This window comes from Lichenostomus cassidix, chromosome 2, assembly GCF_008360975.1.
Source record: "Lichenostomus cassidix isolate B80296 chromosome 2, HeHo_3.0, whole genome shotgun sequence".
Taxonomy (NCBI): domain Eukaryota; kingdom Metazoa; phylum Chordata; class Aves; order Passeriformes; family Meliphagidae; genus Lichenostomus; species Lichenostomus cassidix.
Genome location: NC_139482.1, coordinates 92,943,123 through 92,962,119, shown reverse-complemented (window position 1 = coordinate 92,962,119; position 18,997 = coordinate 92,943,123). Strand labels below are relative to the sequence as shown.

Genomic DNA, 18,997 nt, shown 5'->3' with positions numbered 1-18,997 from the left:
TACTGCACTATGAGAATTACATACACCAGGACTACCGGAAAACAATAGCTGCAGAAAAAACCTCATCATCCTCTGGATGATATGCACAGTAATTGGTTCCAGGGTCAACACTGTGATGCTACAACAAAGGACTATAGCTTAAGGGTAAAGAATAAACAGCAGCAGTTAATGAAGTTCTGTTAATATATAAATGCCCCCCAAAATGAAAGAAAGGCAGAAAATAAAATATTCTGTATAAACAAAACTGATTATGAATCCAACATGCAACCTTAGTTCTCAACAAGCTGTTAATTTCATCAAAGAAAAGAAACAGAGCAAGTACTTTCAAATCGCTGTAGCAAGAAACCGACACATTAAGATTTTGAAGCTAGTTTGACAAATACTGTGCTTGCCATGGGTGCCAATCTATTTGTGTGAAAAATACCAGCAAAGAAAGGTGTCTGGGTGTCTGAAATTACAGTATTATTCACCAAATATCATTATTAGTGTATAGGCAACTTTGTTCAAAACACCATGTGTGATTGCTCCACTGAATCTAAACATCTGGGGCAAGTTATCCATCTGGCTTTAGTGCCTTTAAAATGACATGCTACATTTAAGCTAAGAGGTCCAGTCACACCAGTTTTAAATAATCATGTTTTCATAGTCCAGCACTTTATAATTTTGAATCTTCCTATTCAATAGCACTTTTGATAAAAATATATTTAATCCTTTTCCCCACACACAAGGAAAGTGAAACAGATATAGAGTTACAAATGTTTTCTTTTAAAGTATTTCTCCAAACATAACAATTATCTCCTGACACTGAAGCACTCAGATGAAAAGGTATAAAGGAACATCATCTTCCTTGGGACTTGCCAGGTGAAAACTAAGACATGCAACATATCAAAATGGAATCCCTCATTTGTATGTTTCCTCATCACTTCTCTTTCCCTTTTCCATTTCTATTGCTCCCAGGACCTGAAAGAAACTTTTACCTGTTTTTCTTTCACCTGCTCTGCTGCTGTGCACATCTTTGGGCGCTGGGACTACTCATGCAGGGCTGTGGCAGGGGCACTGTGTGACCCCCTTCCCCAAATCCCTAATGTGAACAGGATGACACCGAGCTACAGCACTTTCTCTCCATGGTCACCCATTTCCTTCCTTTAAACAATGCTCTGTTCCCAGGTGCCAGCTGTGCCCATATAGGATGAGTTCCTGCAGCGTGCCAACCTCCCTGGCATGTGCTGCTCCAGGCCTTGGCTGTCCTCATGGACCTTCTCCCATCAGTAAGCCAATACTATGACACCATTCATACAAACACAGCACGCTTTTACCTCCAGCTTACTTCCTTGTGCTATTGATTCAGCTTTTTTCCAAGGCTGCTCCTAAAGGCTCCCCTCTCCTACATAAACCACCTACGGCTTGCAGCTGACAAAAGCCTGAAATCCACACCCTTGAAGACAAAGTCTTCTGTCACTTCTTTCAGCTCACGAACACATGATGGTTGCAAAAAGGTGGATCAAAGGGAAATACCCCCAGCAAGGTCCCACCCATAGCCAGCTCTCAGCAGCACCAGCCTGAGTGCCCAGTTTGCCCACAGCAACACTGAGATACATCACAAAAAGGCATTTTGACTCACTCCTAATTCAGACCCTCAGCAGAAGAAATACAGATTGGTTATCTTAGAGCATATATGCTGTGAGATACTCTTGATACCATGCATCAGATCAAACGTGCATGTCAGAAAGCAAATTCACAGATAGGGCAGCTACTGCACAAGACCACATTTCTGACTTGTGCTTTTGCAGTGCTCCCACTCCCCACTACAACAGGGATCTCTGGAGGGCTGTCAGCAGCAGAGATCTGCTTGGAACTGTCAGTGAGCTTCCAGAATAAATTGTTTACATCATTTGGGTGCACCTCTAATAGTAACACATCAGCCCTTTACCATTTAAATCAATTTATCTATACTTGTTGCATAAACTCACACACTTTCTGAATTTTTGTCTTTCCTTTCTCAAACCTTTTTCTGCTTGATGGACTTTTTAATTACATTATGGATTTGGCTCTTTCCAGCCTTCCTTTCCTCCCTAGGTATTGTGTTTCTTCCCTTTTGGCTTCCAGAGGCCTCAAAGAAAGTTGCAAAACTGGAATTTGAGTAAATACTTTATGAAGAGTACTTTCCATGATGCCTCGGTTGAGTGAAGTCATTATTTCAACTTACTGAATATATTCTATGTTTTTGGGTTTTTTTTTTTAAACTAAAATCTTGCTCTAATATAATTGACCAAGAAAGGTCAGGATAGCAGGAAATCTTACTAGACACATAAAAACTTCATTATTAATTAGTAGCATTTTATTTCCATTATAAGCCTTAGTATCAGCATGCTGATAACACCAAAGATAAAAAAATCCTAATAACTTAACTTGCAAAATGAAATTATTATGTTTGAATTATAACTAATATGTCATGTCTATGTGTATTAAACTAATAAAAGAACAACACTCCCTACTTTCACACAAATAACAGCATTGAGGCTTCCTTGTCGAATATATTTAGCATTACAGCAGCAAGTAAGTGATCCTCACTTATGTGCACCCATTTTGTTGTCCCAGAACAATCCAAGTAAAGATTAATTTTTTCCTGTTACAACTTTACTTGTCATTCTGTGTTTGGCTATTTTTTAAGGCTTCTCCAGGCTTCAACAGTACTTAAGGTTAAGACATTTCTGGGAAATTCTTGTGCATGTGGATACAGACACGTGCAAGGACAAGAAACTTCTGCAAAGTATTATAAGGGGTTTAGGATTAATATGTTCCATGTGCAGTGTAAGCTGTACTTCCTGAATTCTCTTTTAAGGGAAGAGACAGATCTGTTTGCTCCATTATCTAGTAAAAAAAGGCTTTACTACCTACAGAATAAAGGGTAAATCACAGAAAACTGAACATACCTTTGGTTCAGCAGTGCTACACGCCTACCAAAACATGCAAAAGGCAACAAGGAAATGCAGCATCAGCTCCACTACCTTGGGGTACAGCAGGCATAGGAAGAGATGAAGTCTTTAATATCCCATTATCATCCCAAGTCATTGCATTCAGTCTTTCACCATCATGACACTGGTGAGAGACCTCTACTGTCGGAACGCCCAGAAAATGTTTCACAGGAGGGGAGAGGTGAGAGAGAGAAAAAAAAAAGGGGGGGGGGGGGAAAAAGAAGAAGGAAAAAAAAAAAAAAAGCCCTTTAGACCTGAGGTTCACATTTCCCAAAGAACCCATATATTTCCCTTGTGGTTATTTCCCTTTTTTCCCCCCACCAAATATTTAGGTTTTGCTGACAACAGCTTGCCTCAAATGCTATTTAAGCAGTAAGACATCACAAGACATATGCTATACTAAGATAACACACACCTCTGAAGAGCTGTTAGGTGTAGCTGATGCCTTCAGCTGCCTGATAAATTTGTTATCTCAAAGAAACACAGGGTTTGGAAGTGCCTTGTATTAAAAACTAACCCCAAATTAAATCTTTAAATAAATAAATAAGTAAAATCTGTGATTTTGCATCCTTAAAAAAAAAAAAAAAAGGATATTTGACTTGGGAGTAAATCCCAACTTCTGGCTCACAGACAAAACTACACTTTTTAGCTTTATAGCTATGGTATGACAAAACCAATCATTTTAATGGCTATTTAATTTTCTGTTATTTGAAGTAACAGAGATAATGAAGTAATAACTGAAGTCTGAGATTACCAACCTGGAAAACAAAGTTCTGAAAGCCCATGGGCCCTGTACAAGGATGAGTATCTCATGCTCTAAATCCATGTTAAGTAAGCACCCGTATCAAAGTTACAATAATCATCAATTGAGACAGTACTTTTGTCTTTCACATGGACACTTTCTCAATAGAGATTCTGCACTTTGAAAGGATGAAGAGCTGGATTTTTGCCCTCAGCACCGCTAAAGCGTAACTGAATCCATCAACACAGTATCCACAAAAGACAATTCTGAGACTTGCTCCTCCCCTAGTCTTATCCCCTGTAAAGTTTGCATGCTATGGTACATTTCAGGATATGCAATTTACACTGGCATTGATTACAGAAAAGAAAGATTTCTCTATTCTTCTCTAATCTCAGGCCATTAGGTGCCAAGTGGTTCAACAAAGCAGTTAACAATGATTCCAATCTGACTGCTTGTATGCTTAAAATCAAGCCAGCAGTTATAACTATTGCTGTATCAGGGCCAAAGTATTCTGCAATTTTCCAGTCCAAACCCATGCTGTCTATAAACAAGAAAAACAAATTTACCATGAAACTAAGTTCCCTACACGTTTACAAATCCATTCAGGGCATTGAAAATAATGTCTAGCTGTCAGTCAAAAAATATGGGACAGTAGCAATCGTACCAAGTACGAGGATCCAAAAGTCTCATTCAAGGCCTAAGGTACTGAAAATTATAATTTAAAAAAATTGATATTTTCCTCCACATTTTCAATAAAATTCATTATATGCTTTTCATCTCCCTAAAAAATATAGGCTTGCTAACAATAAATCTTGTAGGCAATCAAAAGAAAACTGAGAATAAGTTAAGTTATCGATGCTCCATTGTAAAGGGTTCCCTTAACTGCAGCTAAGTTGCTCCTGACTTTTAGTGGTGTGACTGGTACCAGAGTCAGGCCCATTCACAGTAAAGCAATGCAGTGCCTGAATGAGACCACTGGGTTAAAAAGTAATAAAATGAAGTCAAGTGAGACCTAGTAAAACTTGTATTTGTAAAACGCACCTGCAGAAAACAAATTATCTACCAATGCTAGGCCTACCCACACATTACTTTTACACCCTGTGCAGCCCTGGGACTCCCCCAAATTTCAGCTCCTGCAGAATTTATCCTACCCCATCCACTGAGAGTGCCTACTGCCAAACCTAATGCATTAAAAAGGAAAATCTGACTCTAGGTGTAATCGAGGTGTGATTGAGGGCAAACTGTGAACCATAATGTTAAGAACAGCAAAAAGATTTAATATTAAAGACATTTGTACAAGCCCCTTGTTTGCAGTCATTTACAGACCAGTAGAATCTAATGACTAAACAGTCATGGAGCTACCAGAATATTTGGGAATCAGATTAAAAACACTACCATTTCAATTTTCATTGCCTGAAGCTTGTTTTACTAGCTGGGGGGAAGGGAGCCCTCATTCACTGATCAGAAACTGCTTGAAAATAAAAGCACTACATAATGTGATCTCAGGACTATAAATGTCACAAAGCAGTATTTCACATGCTATAGTTTGATGTAACAGAAACATCTAGCACAAAGAATTACCAGAAATGCTAAACTGACTTTTACAAGGCAGCAAGGCCAGGGTAGGTGTCAAGAAGTGAGGGGTTTGTTAAAACTGAGGTTCTGTGCAGCTGGATTTTCAAGTGCACATCCCTATATGCAGACATTCACAATATTTACTGAAGAAGAGCCAAAAGCCTACTATGAACACTGGAATCCCCATGCTACTGACTTAAACATAAAGGGGTATTTTTGAATGCACAAACTGAAACCAAGATGGCCAACAGCTTTCCACACCCTTGGAAATATTTTTTTTAAATGTTAGTGTACGGTAAGTTTGGAATGGAGACTGACAACTCAGGAAGGACTAAACACAGACATAAGCAATCCTCTGAAGCAGCTCTTGGGACAACAGTTTCAAAAGCTCTGGAAGTAGTAGTATGAAGAAATAATCTTGGGCATCTTATACAAGCTTCAGGGCAAAGGTTATCCTACTATCACCTACCTTTAAGAAACCACTCTCACTTCCTTGCTTCCTAACACATAAAATAAAGGCTGGGTAAAACTGTCTATCTCTTAGCATCTAGTACAATTTTTCTTCCAAGCTGAGCTGTGTTTTGGTTGCTCATATCACAGAACTACAGCTACAATAAAATGCCTAAACAATATTTCTATCTGACTGTGTCTCTGGTTATTGCATATGGTAACCTGCAAAAAAGGAACACTAACAATTAAAGCTAAACACAGTAGAAATATCTTTGACATGCACAGAGTTCTTCTGTACTTGAACGACATCCCCACTGAAATGCTTACAAGGAATAAAAGCAGTGCTACAGCTGGTCTAGTAACTTCAAAATGCTACATAAATTGTCTCCGAGCAACAATAAAGGCAATCTCTGTCATGCGAAGTCATTAATCTACTGAAGTATCCCAAGCTCAGCAAGCAATCCTTAGTTCTGACTTGAGCTCACTGTGTGTTATCTGTTCCCCATCATCATGCCTCATTTCAAGAGGAACTTGAATTGCTGTTTAACACTCTTGCTGGCCACCCACATTACATGAGACTGAGTAAAACAGGCCTTGGTAATGCAGAGCAAAGTGTGGTAATCAGGAACACAGTGGAATTTACCTAATATTCCTACAGGGCAATTGTTGCATGTTCCTTAGTGGGCATGATGACAGGTTAATGGATAGCATCAATGGGTATAGACTGCTTTATGTCAAAGTATTGCTGCCCTCTTACAGTCAAACACTTTTTGCATGAGCTTCTTGAAGCACATGCTCCCATCACCAGCCTAAAATACAGAAGGGGCAAGCAATTTCACGTGTGTGAAGTGCACCTGCCAAAGGAGGTTTTGCCATGGGATGTTCCATGGCTTTTCTTTCTTCCTCTCCTCTCAACACACACTGGATTGATTCTGGCTGCCAGAATTTTTCTTGCTATCCATTGTCTTGGACAATCAGCATAATTTCTATTTTGGTCCGTTGCCTCAGTATTCCCTCCCATTCAGATCAACCCACAGTTAAAGAGAAATAAAAGCAAAAACTACTGCTGATGGCAGCACCACAGGAATATATATACTCACATAGGAAGTATCATCTGCAATCCTGAAGAGAGTACAAGAGTCCAAAGGGGAAGAAAAAGGTAACAAAGGGCTGTTGCCGAGATACACACAGGCCTGTGCTGGTCAAAAATGATGGTTCAACCTGCAGTGCTTTGCAGAGAAACCTCCAATCATGAGAAAGTACCACACTACATGTGGCTTTGCTAACATGCAAAAGGATTGCACTATGTGCATTATAGCAAGGCAGATATGAAAGAGAAATTTCTAAATAGTATTATCAGATGTGTACAAACTAGATTAACTGATCTAGTCCAAATTTGCTTTAAGGCACAGTTGAACTCTGCTAAGTCCAAACCAACATCTAATGGATCTTACTACTAGCACAAGGTCTCTGCCTCTGCCCACCTTTCCCTATGATTTGAATCATCAATTTGCTGTATTTCAAAGTCCCAGAGCTTCACTGATCTCACTGGAGTTAAGAATCAAAACAATTAGTTTGAGTTGTAAAGTTGAGAGGGTTTTATATTCCAACAACCACCCCTCAGCAATGCCCAGACTAACTGGTGAATGTGTAATCACAGCATAACACTCTTATCTTCACAGCTCTGAGACACTGTTCCTTCATGAAACTACCTTATTTCTTGGAAGCCTGGAGCAATAGTTACCAATTGTCCAGTACTGAAACATTCTCCAGTTTGTTATATGCTCCTTCAGCAAACTAAATATGCTAAATAACTTAAACATACTTAAGACTGTACATATAGAACAAGATATCATTCAGCATAAAATGCCCCAAGAGCACTGCCTTTAGCAGCATGATACTGTGGGATTTACAGTAAGTAAGAGTCTGGCATGAGAAGCATCTGAAGTGTAATTATTCAAGATATGTAGTAAAAATGTTTGATTTTTAAATAGTGGAGAGACCTCCCCTTGCACACAGAGAAACATTTTTTCCTATAAGAACAATGAAGTCCTGGTACTGCATACTGGCAGCTGTTCCATACATTCATGCTAGCAACAGAAAACATCTATTTGGATTATCTTTCTCTGTTCTCTGGAATTGCTGTACATTTTTATTTTTATAATTTCATTTGCTTAGCTGCTTTATTCTTACTGTTGCTTTCCTCACCAAAATTACAGCCTTAATGCTTTACTGAAATATTAAAGCAACTCTTAACAACTTTTATTTTTTAATTATTTTACATCAAAAGACTTCTAAAATTATGCACTTTTCATTAAAGTTTCAGCTCTTTGATTTGTTACAATTAATATCTGGGCAAAACAAAGTCCAAATTTATGCTTCAAAAATCTCTCCTACTGTTCTTCCACAGAACTTGCTAATGTCCTTATGTTTCTATTCAAGCATTCCAGTTTACATACAGGATTTTCTTATAACAGGCCTGGGATAAATGGTATGTGCTACATCCCCAAGTCTGTATTACCTGTAAGCAATTTATAGGCAGCTGTCCCTTCTTCAGTTTACTAAAAAAGATACATCCTCTCCTTTTCCTGTTGTCCTCCCTTGACATGCTGCTTTCCTCTCCTTTATTCCTATATAACACTCATTTTCTCCTTTATTTTCTTCTCTTTTTTCTTTTCTTTTCCTTTTCCTCTCCTAGATAACTTTTAACATTTACTTCCACCCCAATCTGACACTTACATGCAAGAAGAAGTACCACTTTTATGGCACCCTCACTGACTGAGCTATCTGGCTATCTCAGGTCTGTGCTTTTACTACATTTGCCAATAACCAAAAGGTATTGAAGTTCTTTTCATTTCTTTTCTTCAGCTTCCCACCTGCCAAAAGCAATCACAGTCTCAAAAATTATTCTTCTTTCTTCATTTAGGCTTGACATATAGCCTAATGTAACAAACATAAACACCTTCACTGCTAAACACACCATGGCTAAGAAGCAGCTTATGCTTTAAAAATATTAACCACCAAATTAGTTAGATATATCTAAGACTACATTTTAGGTGAGAAGCTTAGAGATTATAAAAATAGCGTTTTCCGTTCACTTTTACCAACACACATATAATCCCTCTCTACTCTCTCAGTCATACCTCTGGGGTTCTTTTCACGGAAAAATGAAAATCAAAAAAAAACCCAACTAAAAACCTTAAGTTGGGGAAGAGCAGATCAACAACCTACAGATGGTTCACACAGCTTTGGATGCAAGTCGGTAAACATTCAGGTACAGTTCTGCTAGTGGTTTGAATGATAAATAAAAATGAAGAATCGTCTGGGGCATGAATACCTCCAAAATATTCAAAATCTGCTCTCAACAAAGCAAATGCGCTCTGGGCCACCTCTTCCCATATGGCTGTCACACAAAGCACAAATACTTCATGCATGACCTTTGCATGGCAGATACCACACAGTACACTATGTGTAACTCTAAAAAACTCATTTTTGCCACCTTCCTTCCAACCAGATGAAGAATACTTTGCAGTCAGCTAACTTACCCCCCTGGCACCTGATAAACTGGGTTTGCAACACTACACCCCAGTGCCTGAGAAATCATGATGTTACTCAACAAAGGCAGCAGGAGGGGCAAATCACAGATGTGTTCAGAACAAAGGAGTGCTTACCCTGGAGGCTCTCAACCCCAGTTCTTGGTCTTCTCTCAGGGAACCCTGTCAGTACTTCCCAGCTCCTGCCACCCTCGGTCCCAACACCTGCTGGCCCTAAGTGACCACAGAGGTGCACTGCCAGCTTCACTGCTGCAAGACACTGCATCAACAGCACTCCTCAATTATTAAGAATTAAATGCTCAAAGAAATACTTTCAGCTGAGTCAAGGACACAATATTCAATACTTGGCAGCCTCAAGGCCTTTTTCTGACACAGGGTAACACAGTAGTGCGTCAAAGCAGGAAAGAAAGAGTAAAGATATGAAAGTAAAAAGAAGAAAAACCAAGAGATATTGTATAACCTTATGCGTAGCATGAGATTTTCTTGATTACGGCCTGGGTAAAAATAATGCTGTTGAAATAATTTCAGGAGCAGGAACCAAGAGCCCTGCTTGCCTGCCTCCACTGGGGAGGAAGCCTGTCCATGGGGCTGGAGATCTATTTTTGATGGAAAAACTTCACCTGGAAGAGTAACTAAAAAAAGCTACAGCAAAGGATAGCAAACTACAGCAATTCTAGGACAAAATGTGCTTCAAGGCCGTACCAGAACACCTGATTTTTGCAGGCATATACATGAGGGCAGAATCTGGCCTATATTCCATACACTTTAAGTTACTGTTCATAGGAAAGGAAAAAAAGCCTCTTGAGTTACAGAAGCAACCTCAGAAGAGTAAAATTAGTTCTACACCTTGCTGGACAGAAGGATCCTAGTTCCTTAGAACACAATATAAGGGCAGTGCCAATAAACCTGCTTACCAAAAAGAGACAATTAAGAAACTTTAGACCTGAACATTGACCTATGAAAACTCCTTTCAAAAAATAACAGAACAAATAAGCAAAAAAATTCTAAACTTTCTTTTAAAATCGAAAAAGTCCCTGTCAGTTGTAAAAAATGTTCCCTTCATAGAGACAGTGATTTGAGTTAAATAACCTCTATTAATAGGCACCATTTCTCTTACATTAAAACGTTTCTTATTGGCCAATTAAATACTTGATTAGCTCTTCATCTATGATGTTAGCAAATACAAAATGCCGAAGCCACCCTCCTGGCCCACTATTGCATTTTCCAAAATGTGCCTTTATTCAGGCCCATCAGTTTGCTTCTGCTTTACAGTTAAAGAAAACAAGGACCAATCTGGTACCCAAAGATGCAAGTTTCCAGTTGCTGGCATCAGTTAAGCCAACAACTTTAATGCCTGGGAGAGGAAACTGCTGTGTGCCTCTCAACTGTCCCCTTTTCCTGCAGAAAGGGCTCAAAGCTTGAGTTGAGGCAAGAAGCGGAACAGGCAAAGATATGAGACAACTCCTCTTAGAAATAAAAGGCTTAATATGGAGAGCATGTAAGAACAGATTTCCTATTTGAACATCATGTGAAAAGGTATTGTGGTGTTTTCAGCCCATCTCGAGAGAGATGGTTTACCATCACAGCAGTTTTGATAAGGGCACTGTACATTACACTGGTAATGTAAATGGCAGCCCCATCTAACTCTAGACAAAGCTACAATTTTATCACTGCACCTTGTGGCAGCTGTACCAAAGTGTTTCAGGTGGGAGCTGATGAAATTTCACATAAAGCAGGCATGCTCCTCTAAAGAAATTTATGTGTTAAAGAATCCAACAGCAGATGGGAAAGCCGAATTCTGAGTCTTTTAAATGGGCAAGTAATCATGCTGCAAATATTAAAGGATCTGCAATAATCTAGGCTGTCACTAGACTTTTTGGAGTTGGTTTTTACGGAAAGGCAAAAAACCATTTAAAAAAAGTGCTGTTCTTGGATTAATTTTAATATATCCCACATTATTGCAAGAATTTATGAAAAACATGTAACAATACACAATTCTGGAAAATGTTGCTTTGTTGCTGTGGGGTCTGAAGCCAGGAGAAAAGGCAACAGTATATAATATCCTGAAAGAGCAAGGTAATTGAATAAACCCACCCTCTTCCACAATGGTGCAGAGATTACCTCATCCACGATGGTCTTGAAAATGAGTTTAACTCTATAGATAACTATGTTCTTCACAACAAAAGGAATGAAAATGAGAGGAAAGTGTTTTTGTTCACCAAACAGAAAACAAACAAAAACCAGCAGAAGGGCTAGTAAGGAAAGAATGGTTAATCTCACATTTCTAAAAGGGTATTATAAACAAAGCATGGTGAACAACAAAAATAAAGGATTAAAAAAAAAAGAGATACAAAAGTGCTTAATGGTGTTCTTTTAAATATTTACTTTGCTGCTATTTGGAGAATAATTTGTTTCATTTAGTAGCATTGGGCTCAAAGGACCGCTTTAATCCAGAGAGATTAATTATAGCCTTTGGAGTTATAAACACAATTTGGGAAGTGAAGCGGAGAAGAGAAGAGAGACTCCTCTCATGCTGGCGATTAACAAGTTTATGTGCTTTGGGGCTACACTATGCAGGCTACACCTGTATACTGCAGGCAGAACACTGCACAGGACACCCATGAATCTTGGAAAAATAGCTCCCGAGATATCCAGGGAAGACACTACCCTACCCTACAGCGTTGCTATAGGCAACTAAAATACTTCTCAGGTGTCCTTCACCGAAACACAACTTCACTGGCACATTACAAAAACATCATCTTGCTTTTATTACCTACACCAGAAATGAGTTTCCACACTGAGACCAGCAGCAGGCATGATACCTTTAAACCTCTCACATGCTTTCACATATCTCTCTCTGGTCATCACTGTGTCCCAGAGCAGCAGACCCAGGGGCCAGCAACAATTACCAGCTCAAGACTGGGAGTGACCTTACCTAGCAAGGGGTTGGCTGCACCCTCCTCCGAGCTTTCCTCAGCCCCCTCCTCTCCCAAGCCAGAGGTGGCCGAGTCCTCTGGGGCGGATGCGGAGCCAGGGGTGCTGGGGCCACTGACGGAGCCCGAGTCCCCTTCCTCACTGCTGGAGCCGTAGCGGTCCGGCTGGGCGGCTGTCCCGCCCTCGCTGCAGCTCCTGCGCTCCTTGCGGTGCACCCGCGAGTGCAGCACCATTTGGTGGTAGGTGCGGAAGATCTTGCCGCACTCAAAGCACTCAGTGGACTTGTTCTGGGTGGCCCTGCGGCTCTGCCTCGAGGCAGGGCGATAGTCCAGATCCCCTGGGGCAAGCAGGCAGCTCTCCCCCGCTGGGACACTGCCGGTTTTCTCCAGGCGCCCACCAGTGCAGCTCTTCTTCTTGGGGTTGCTGGGTGAGTCCTGGTCTCGTTTGCGCTTCTCCTGGTTGACAAGGATATACTCCCTCTTATCCTTGTCGTAAGTCACATCTGCATCTGCCAGGGCCTCGTCCCATCCCACATACTTCACATACTCTGAGGGCTCTACTACTTTTCCTTTGGTGGCCAGCTGCCAAGCTTGGTAGCTACTGACTGGATCCAGCTCAGCTACTCTTTTCCCAGGCTGTCCTCTCGTAACTCTATCCAGCCCTACAGATGGCCGTAGATTGAGACACTGCAAGAAAAACTGCTTGGTTACCGAGGAGCTCAGGCTCCCATCAGTCAAGCCCTCAGCATTATCCCCGGTGCTGCCTGGCTGCACCCGGTAGTGAACAGCATTATGCACTTTGAGACTTTCCATATTTGTAAACAGATTTCCACACTTGGTGCAAACTTCATACAGAGATAGGCCTGTCACAATTGTCTCCTCTTGAATAACGTCATTGATAGTGGCTATGAGCTCCAAATAATTTTTTGGTTTGTTTTTGCTCCCGGACCTGGGGCCATGCGATTTCATGTGGTTTTTGAGAAACCAGGGCTCTTTGAATCTCCTGCCGCAAATATGGCACCCATGATCAAATGAGCCCCTGTGCTTTTTCATGTGAGCTTTCAGGAACCAGGTTTGACTAAAGGTCTGACCGCAGACTTCGCACGGGAACTCGCCCGCATTCAGCTCGCTCTTGCAGTTCTCAGTGTAGGCCTCCCCATTGGGGACCTGAGCTGTTATATGGTCTTTCTCTATGTGGTTTAACAGTGTCTCCTCCCTCAGGGTCATGTAACTGCACAACCTGCACTTGAATGGTTTGTGGACCTGGTGCAGGTGCTGTTCCAAGTCCTTCTTTCTTTCGAATTTGTTTTTGCAGAAGGTGCACTGGTAAGAGGTCAGCTTGCCATCCTCCTCAGCTGGTGCCGTCTCTGTGACCTCCTTCTTGCTGCTTCTCAACAAGATCTTGCTGCTATCAACCTGAGCAGTACCATTCAAGATCTTGTTGCAGGCAGACGTACTTTTAGTGGGGCTGGTGCACCCGCCAAGGCCCTCTGAAACACCCATCTCCCCCAGCTGCGCCTCTCCCATCTCCACCTCGTGCCCCTGACTTAAAGTGCCTGTCCTGTGACTGCGGATGTGAATCTTCAGGTTGCCCTTCTGAGAAGCTCTGTGATCGCAGTAAGGGCATTTGTAGGGCTTCTCACCCGTGTGCTTCCTCATGTGCTGCGACAGGGAGCTCTGAAAAGGGAAACTTTTACCACAGATGCAACAGCTGTGGCACATGGTCTTGTCAGCATCCATGTCGTTCTTGCTTAGCTTGCCAGGGCTGGAGGATCTCCGTAACTCCATTTCTGCCTCTCTGCTACGATCCATCTGTACTACTGCAACAACAGGTAAGCGCGGCAGGAGGACAAAAGCATGTCCGGCAGCAGAGGAGGGCTGGACCGTGTTTTCAATCATACGGTTCTGCAGAGAGGTGTTTTATTGCTCCATTCTCAGGGTAACGTTTCTCCTTTCAGCTGCTCCACAGAGTCCAAAGCACCGATTTACTTCTGTGTGCTCTGCAAGCAGATGGCATAGATCACCTGAAACAAGAACAAAATCACACAAATGTACAGATTCTTCAACATATTCAAGCCTATTCATGTTTTGAATTCAACAGCTTCCATCACTCACTCCACATTCAGAAGCTCACCACATGACAATCTATTGCACCAAAAGGCAGTAGTTTCTCTTTTTGTTGATATTCTAGACTTCAAAGACAAGCATAATTACTAAATAAGTAAAATCCATAAAAGCACAAATACTCATCTCCATACACTGACATCAGTGTCTTGAATGAGGTGCAAACTTTAAAAATATTTTTTGTTTTCAAACCAGGCAGAAGTGGCTAAAAATAACACCTTAAATGAGGAAAACATTTCTTGTGGGGGTTATTACACTTTGAATCTGTGGCTTTACCATCATGTGTAATTTCATGTAAAATACTTACTTGCCAAAGATAAAAGGCTTTCCTAGAGACTTTAGCAAGTATCATATTCCTGCTGGCAACTGCATTACTTTGTGTCTCAGACAGCTCTGCTGTGCTTGAAGTGGCAGGCAGAGAACAGGCGCAAAGGCTGAGGACACTCAGTACTTTGATTACAGAGCAAACAAGAATGCAGAGCCTGACAAAGCACTCATGAAAACTAAAAGTTATTTCCTGCTGGACAATGAACTAAAAGACCCCTCCAAGTATAAATGTTAGTCTCAAACTAACAAAGCAAAGTGATAATGTGTGTATCAAGTTACCTTAAATGTGGGTGATTTATGTCAGCATGACACACAGGAAACGACAGAACCACCCACCTCAATGAAACAGAAATTTAGCCATAAACAAACAAACAAAATAAGAAAAAACTCTGATTGACAAAACAGATTAAAAAAGTTTAAATTTTTTTGTATCTTTTCATGATTAAATGCAAGGGTCAATATCTTAGATTGAACACAACAGCAACTCCCCATCTTGTATACAACAAAAAACAATGATCAAAATCCACATAGGTTGTTTCTTTTCCAATTACTACACTGTAAAACAAAATCTTCCCCCCCTCCTATTCTCATTAAGGACTACAAACACCACATGACGAAGATCAAAGAACTCAGCATTCTCTAATGAAGGGAACAGATCTATTGCCACATTAAGAAAACATCAGCTTCTTAAAATGTAGCTAAAAATATGCAGAGCACTAACAAGACCATATATTCCCACATCCATCATTTGACATCTATGACTCAACAAAGAGCTACAGATCTACAGCTGCAAATTTTGAGATTTCTCACTGTATTCACCTCTGAGTCTCTTCAATACATAAAAAAACAATCTAACCACACCACCAGCAAGAGCTTAACAAAAAGCAATGTAAGACTGTCACAATGCCCATCTCAGTTACAGGCTCCAGAACAACTTCATTACATTTCATTTAATCTAGCCCTCTTATTTGCTACAAGACATTAATTTCTTCGTTTGGTTTTCTGCATATCTAGTATCCATTTAGCATGTTAGGAGTTAACAAACAGCATCAACCCAAACTACCTTTTCCTCAGACAGATGACAGTAACAGTGAAGTGATGAGTTACAAAAGCAATTTCATTTCTTGAATGAAGCATTTTTTTATTATTGCTAAAAAAAAAAAAAAAAGAAAACACAAATCCGTAAGTTCATATGAGCAGAAAGTTTAAAAACTACAGGATCTAAATTAATCTTTGAAATTAGCCATTTAAAACCAGATTGACGGACAGCCTCAGAAAAAACTTTCTAAGTAAAGGAGGTAAGTCATTGAAGTTGTGGCTGCATCAGAAGGTACAAACAGCCAAACACCAAACAGCAAATACAAGCACAGTTTATACTGCCTACCAATGGACAAAACAACTTAGGAGTAACATCTTATTTATCTGACCCACAATCTAAATCTGCCAAGTAACAACCTATATTGTCTTATAATCAAAGATTCAACCTTAAAGCCATTAAATCACAGAAAGAAACAGCAGGTTTTTGTTCAATACACTATGTTAAATGCAAGCAACAGCTTCTTCTGAAATGTTCCATACCATTTCAGAAAAAAAAAAAAAATAGAAAGCTGTGGGATCAAATTTTTTCCAGGTATTTTATACAATGTTTTCTACATTCTTCATTTTTTTACAGCTTACACCAGTGAGAATACTACTTATACTGGCAGGCTGATCTTTAGACTAACAACTTTTTTTTTTTATTTTTAAATGTAGGGCCCATTTTAACTCAACTTTCTGCAGTGTTTCCTGTCTGAAAGTTCAAAAGAGCTTTAAGAGCCAAGCTTAGACAAGAATGCTGTATGCAGCAGTCCAAGCACATGTAGATCCAAAGCTTCAGAGTCCCTTTGTTTACTTGGCCTCAGATTCCCTGGGCTTAGTCTTGACATATTTCACTTTAATTATTTATAACATTTTCATTAATGAAACTTAGTTATGAAAATGAGGCTATGAAGAAAGCATTACTTATAAGAAGGGTATTAGCTACTCACAGGAGATCCCCCTAGTCCTGTATTAAATTAGGCCTGAGGGGGAAAAACGTCAGAGTTTAAAAAACTACTGAATAATTTTATTAGTCTAAAATACTTAATGGAAGTGTTACAGTCTTCACGAAAATATTCTGAGAAATTCTTTTCATCTTTATTACTTTATCTTGGCCAATGCACTGCAATCTGTAACTTTAAAAGTTGAAATAAAATATTCCTAGACTTGACTTATTTGAATTCATATACATGTAAACCTCACAAAATTTCAAGTCTGATATTCCACAGATGAAATTCTAGGGGGATGAAGGGTATTCACCCAGTCTGAGCTTGCTTTATACATTGTGTGGAGATCAACCTTAGGCTTTGGTAAATAGACTGGCACAAAAAATATATAAACAGCTCATTTGTCCCTCCTCATTTCATTTGAGTGCTACTTAATAGTAATTGTTCTAGAGGGGTCGCTTTGCAGAACAGCAAAGCTGGTTGTTCATTGGAAAGTAGTAAATAAAATTACAACCTTGAATAAAGCTTCAATTTAGAAGAATGAACATGCAAAATAAGGAAAAAAACACCTGTAAAGAATCCTACCAATAGAAAATAACGTTCTGGCTTAATAATTTTTACCTCAGTATTAATTACTAAACATCAAGGATGGCACAATGGATGGAAGACAGCAACTGGTAAATCCAACTACACTGATTATTCTTTCATTAGGAGTAAAATTTTGTCATAGTTATTTTTGTTTCTTTCTGGCTGACTGTGATGATAAAAATAGTTGTATTTTGATACAATTCCAAATTTTCAAGTATTCTGAAATAATTCTCTTTCAGCACACATGGAATGTAGCCACCTCCAGCTACCTTCAGGCTCCTGGAAGTGTTTCACCTCTCAGTAATTTCAGGTGGTAACCAGCAGCTTTTCACTGCTTTGGTCCAAGCTCACCCTGCAGTTCCACAGCGCTGGCTCATCACACAGAATCCATAGCAGAGTCACACCCAGCCTGCAGACTCCTCCCAGACTGTCACAGCACAGAAATCCCCAGCAGCACAGAGGCAAACCATAAGAAAACACAGTTGAATGTAAACTGTAAATTAATACGTAGTCTTTAAAAATACTTTGTGTGTTTTAATGGCACTGCTGTCTGTGCTAAATGCCATCCAGCTACTTGGGGGAGGCGTGATACTCTGAGGGGCATAGAAACAAACTAGATTCAGTTTGTTTTCTTGAACTAGGAATCAGTAGTTCACATAAGAAGCAGCTGGCCAGTATCCACGAAGCATTTGCAGCTCCTCTAAAACACACCTACCATCACTGTTTACACACAAGTTTGGTATACAAAACAAGACGGAAGAGAAACATGAACAAAGACCCAAAAACAGGAGGGGTGGTGTGCCGAGCAATGCCTTTTCACAGCCAAATATTTTAGTTATAAGGTTTGTTCTTGCACCATTGCCTCACTGAGATTCCTTGCCTTAACCCACATGGGAACAAACACAGACAAACGTTTTTTATTCCCCTGGTGCCCCCGCAGGGAATATAAGTTTTCTTACATGTTTAAAGCAAGTACTTGTCAGAATCTACTCTATTTCGAACATCTAGGCATCAAAACTTCTCTGGTTTTTAAAACTAACTTGCACAGAGTCCTTGGCTTGAGAGAAAGTATATTTGACCAAAGTGACTTGCTCTCACCATGGAGCCCCAGCATCTTTTCCAGCGTGAGCCATGGCTTCCCCAGGGAGGCTGTGGTAGCCTGTCCCTGCAGGCAGCTCATCCTCACAACTTCTGCATGACCCCCACTTGGTCTTGAAATGAAGCACGCAGAAAAGCGCAAGGAAGGAACACTTCATGTTACACAGGAGCACTCTGAAATACCTACTACACCTCTCTCCATGCCACCTTCATATTCTGGAAGAGGACCAAGTATTGAGGACTGCCCACACGGAAAGACAGAGCGTCCCAAGGACCTTTGGTGCATCTTGGAAAACAATTAATAAAAAGAGAAATTGAATATTAAAAACACAGGAGAATTGGAGGGGGGCAAATAAATTAAGAAAAAAAAGAATTTAAAAAATATCACACTGGAATAGTAATTGCCAATTCATTCCTTACATATAAATATGCTGTCCAGTGCAGACAGAGAAAAACAAAATTATTCTTTTTTCAACATACAGCAAGCAAACTACTCTTTTCTTTAAAATTTCTCTTCAATTAAACATTATTTTAAAAATCATATTGCATGGTCTATAGTGGCAAGAAGGGAAAATTCTTCAGTAAGTAATAAAAAAGAAAATACAAT

At 40.0% G+C, this 18,997-nt stretch overlaps 1 protein-coding gene across 2 annotated transcripts in view; it reads right to left on the bottom strand.

Annotated features, from left to right (window-relative positions):
- ZNF516 (zinc finger protein 516) overlaps positions 1 to 18,997 on the bottom strand; it is a 101,888-nt gene that overhangs the window by 44,986 nt on the left and 37,905 nt on the right. For both annotated transcript variants that reach the window (XM_085052418.1, XM_085052419.1), the window contains exon 2: positions 12,232 to 14,253. In XM_085052418.1, coding sequence (XP_084908544.1) covers positions 12,232 to 14,128 — 1,897 coding nt within the window. In that variant the 5' untranslated portion in view covers positions 14,129 to 14,253. The remainder of the gene's footprint in view (positions 1 to 12,231; positions 14,254 to 18,997) is intronic.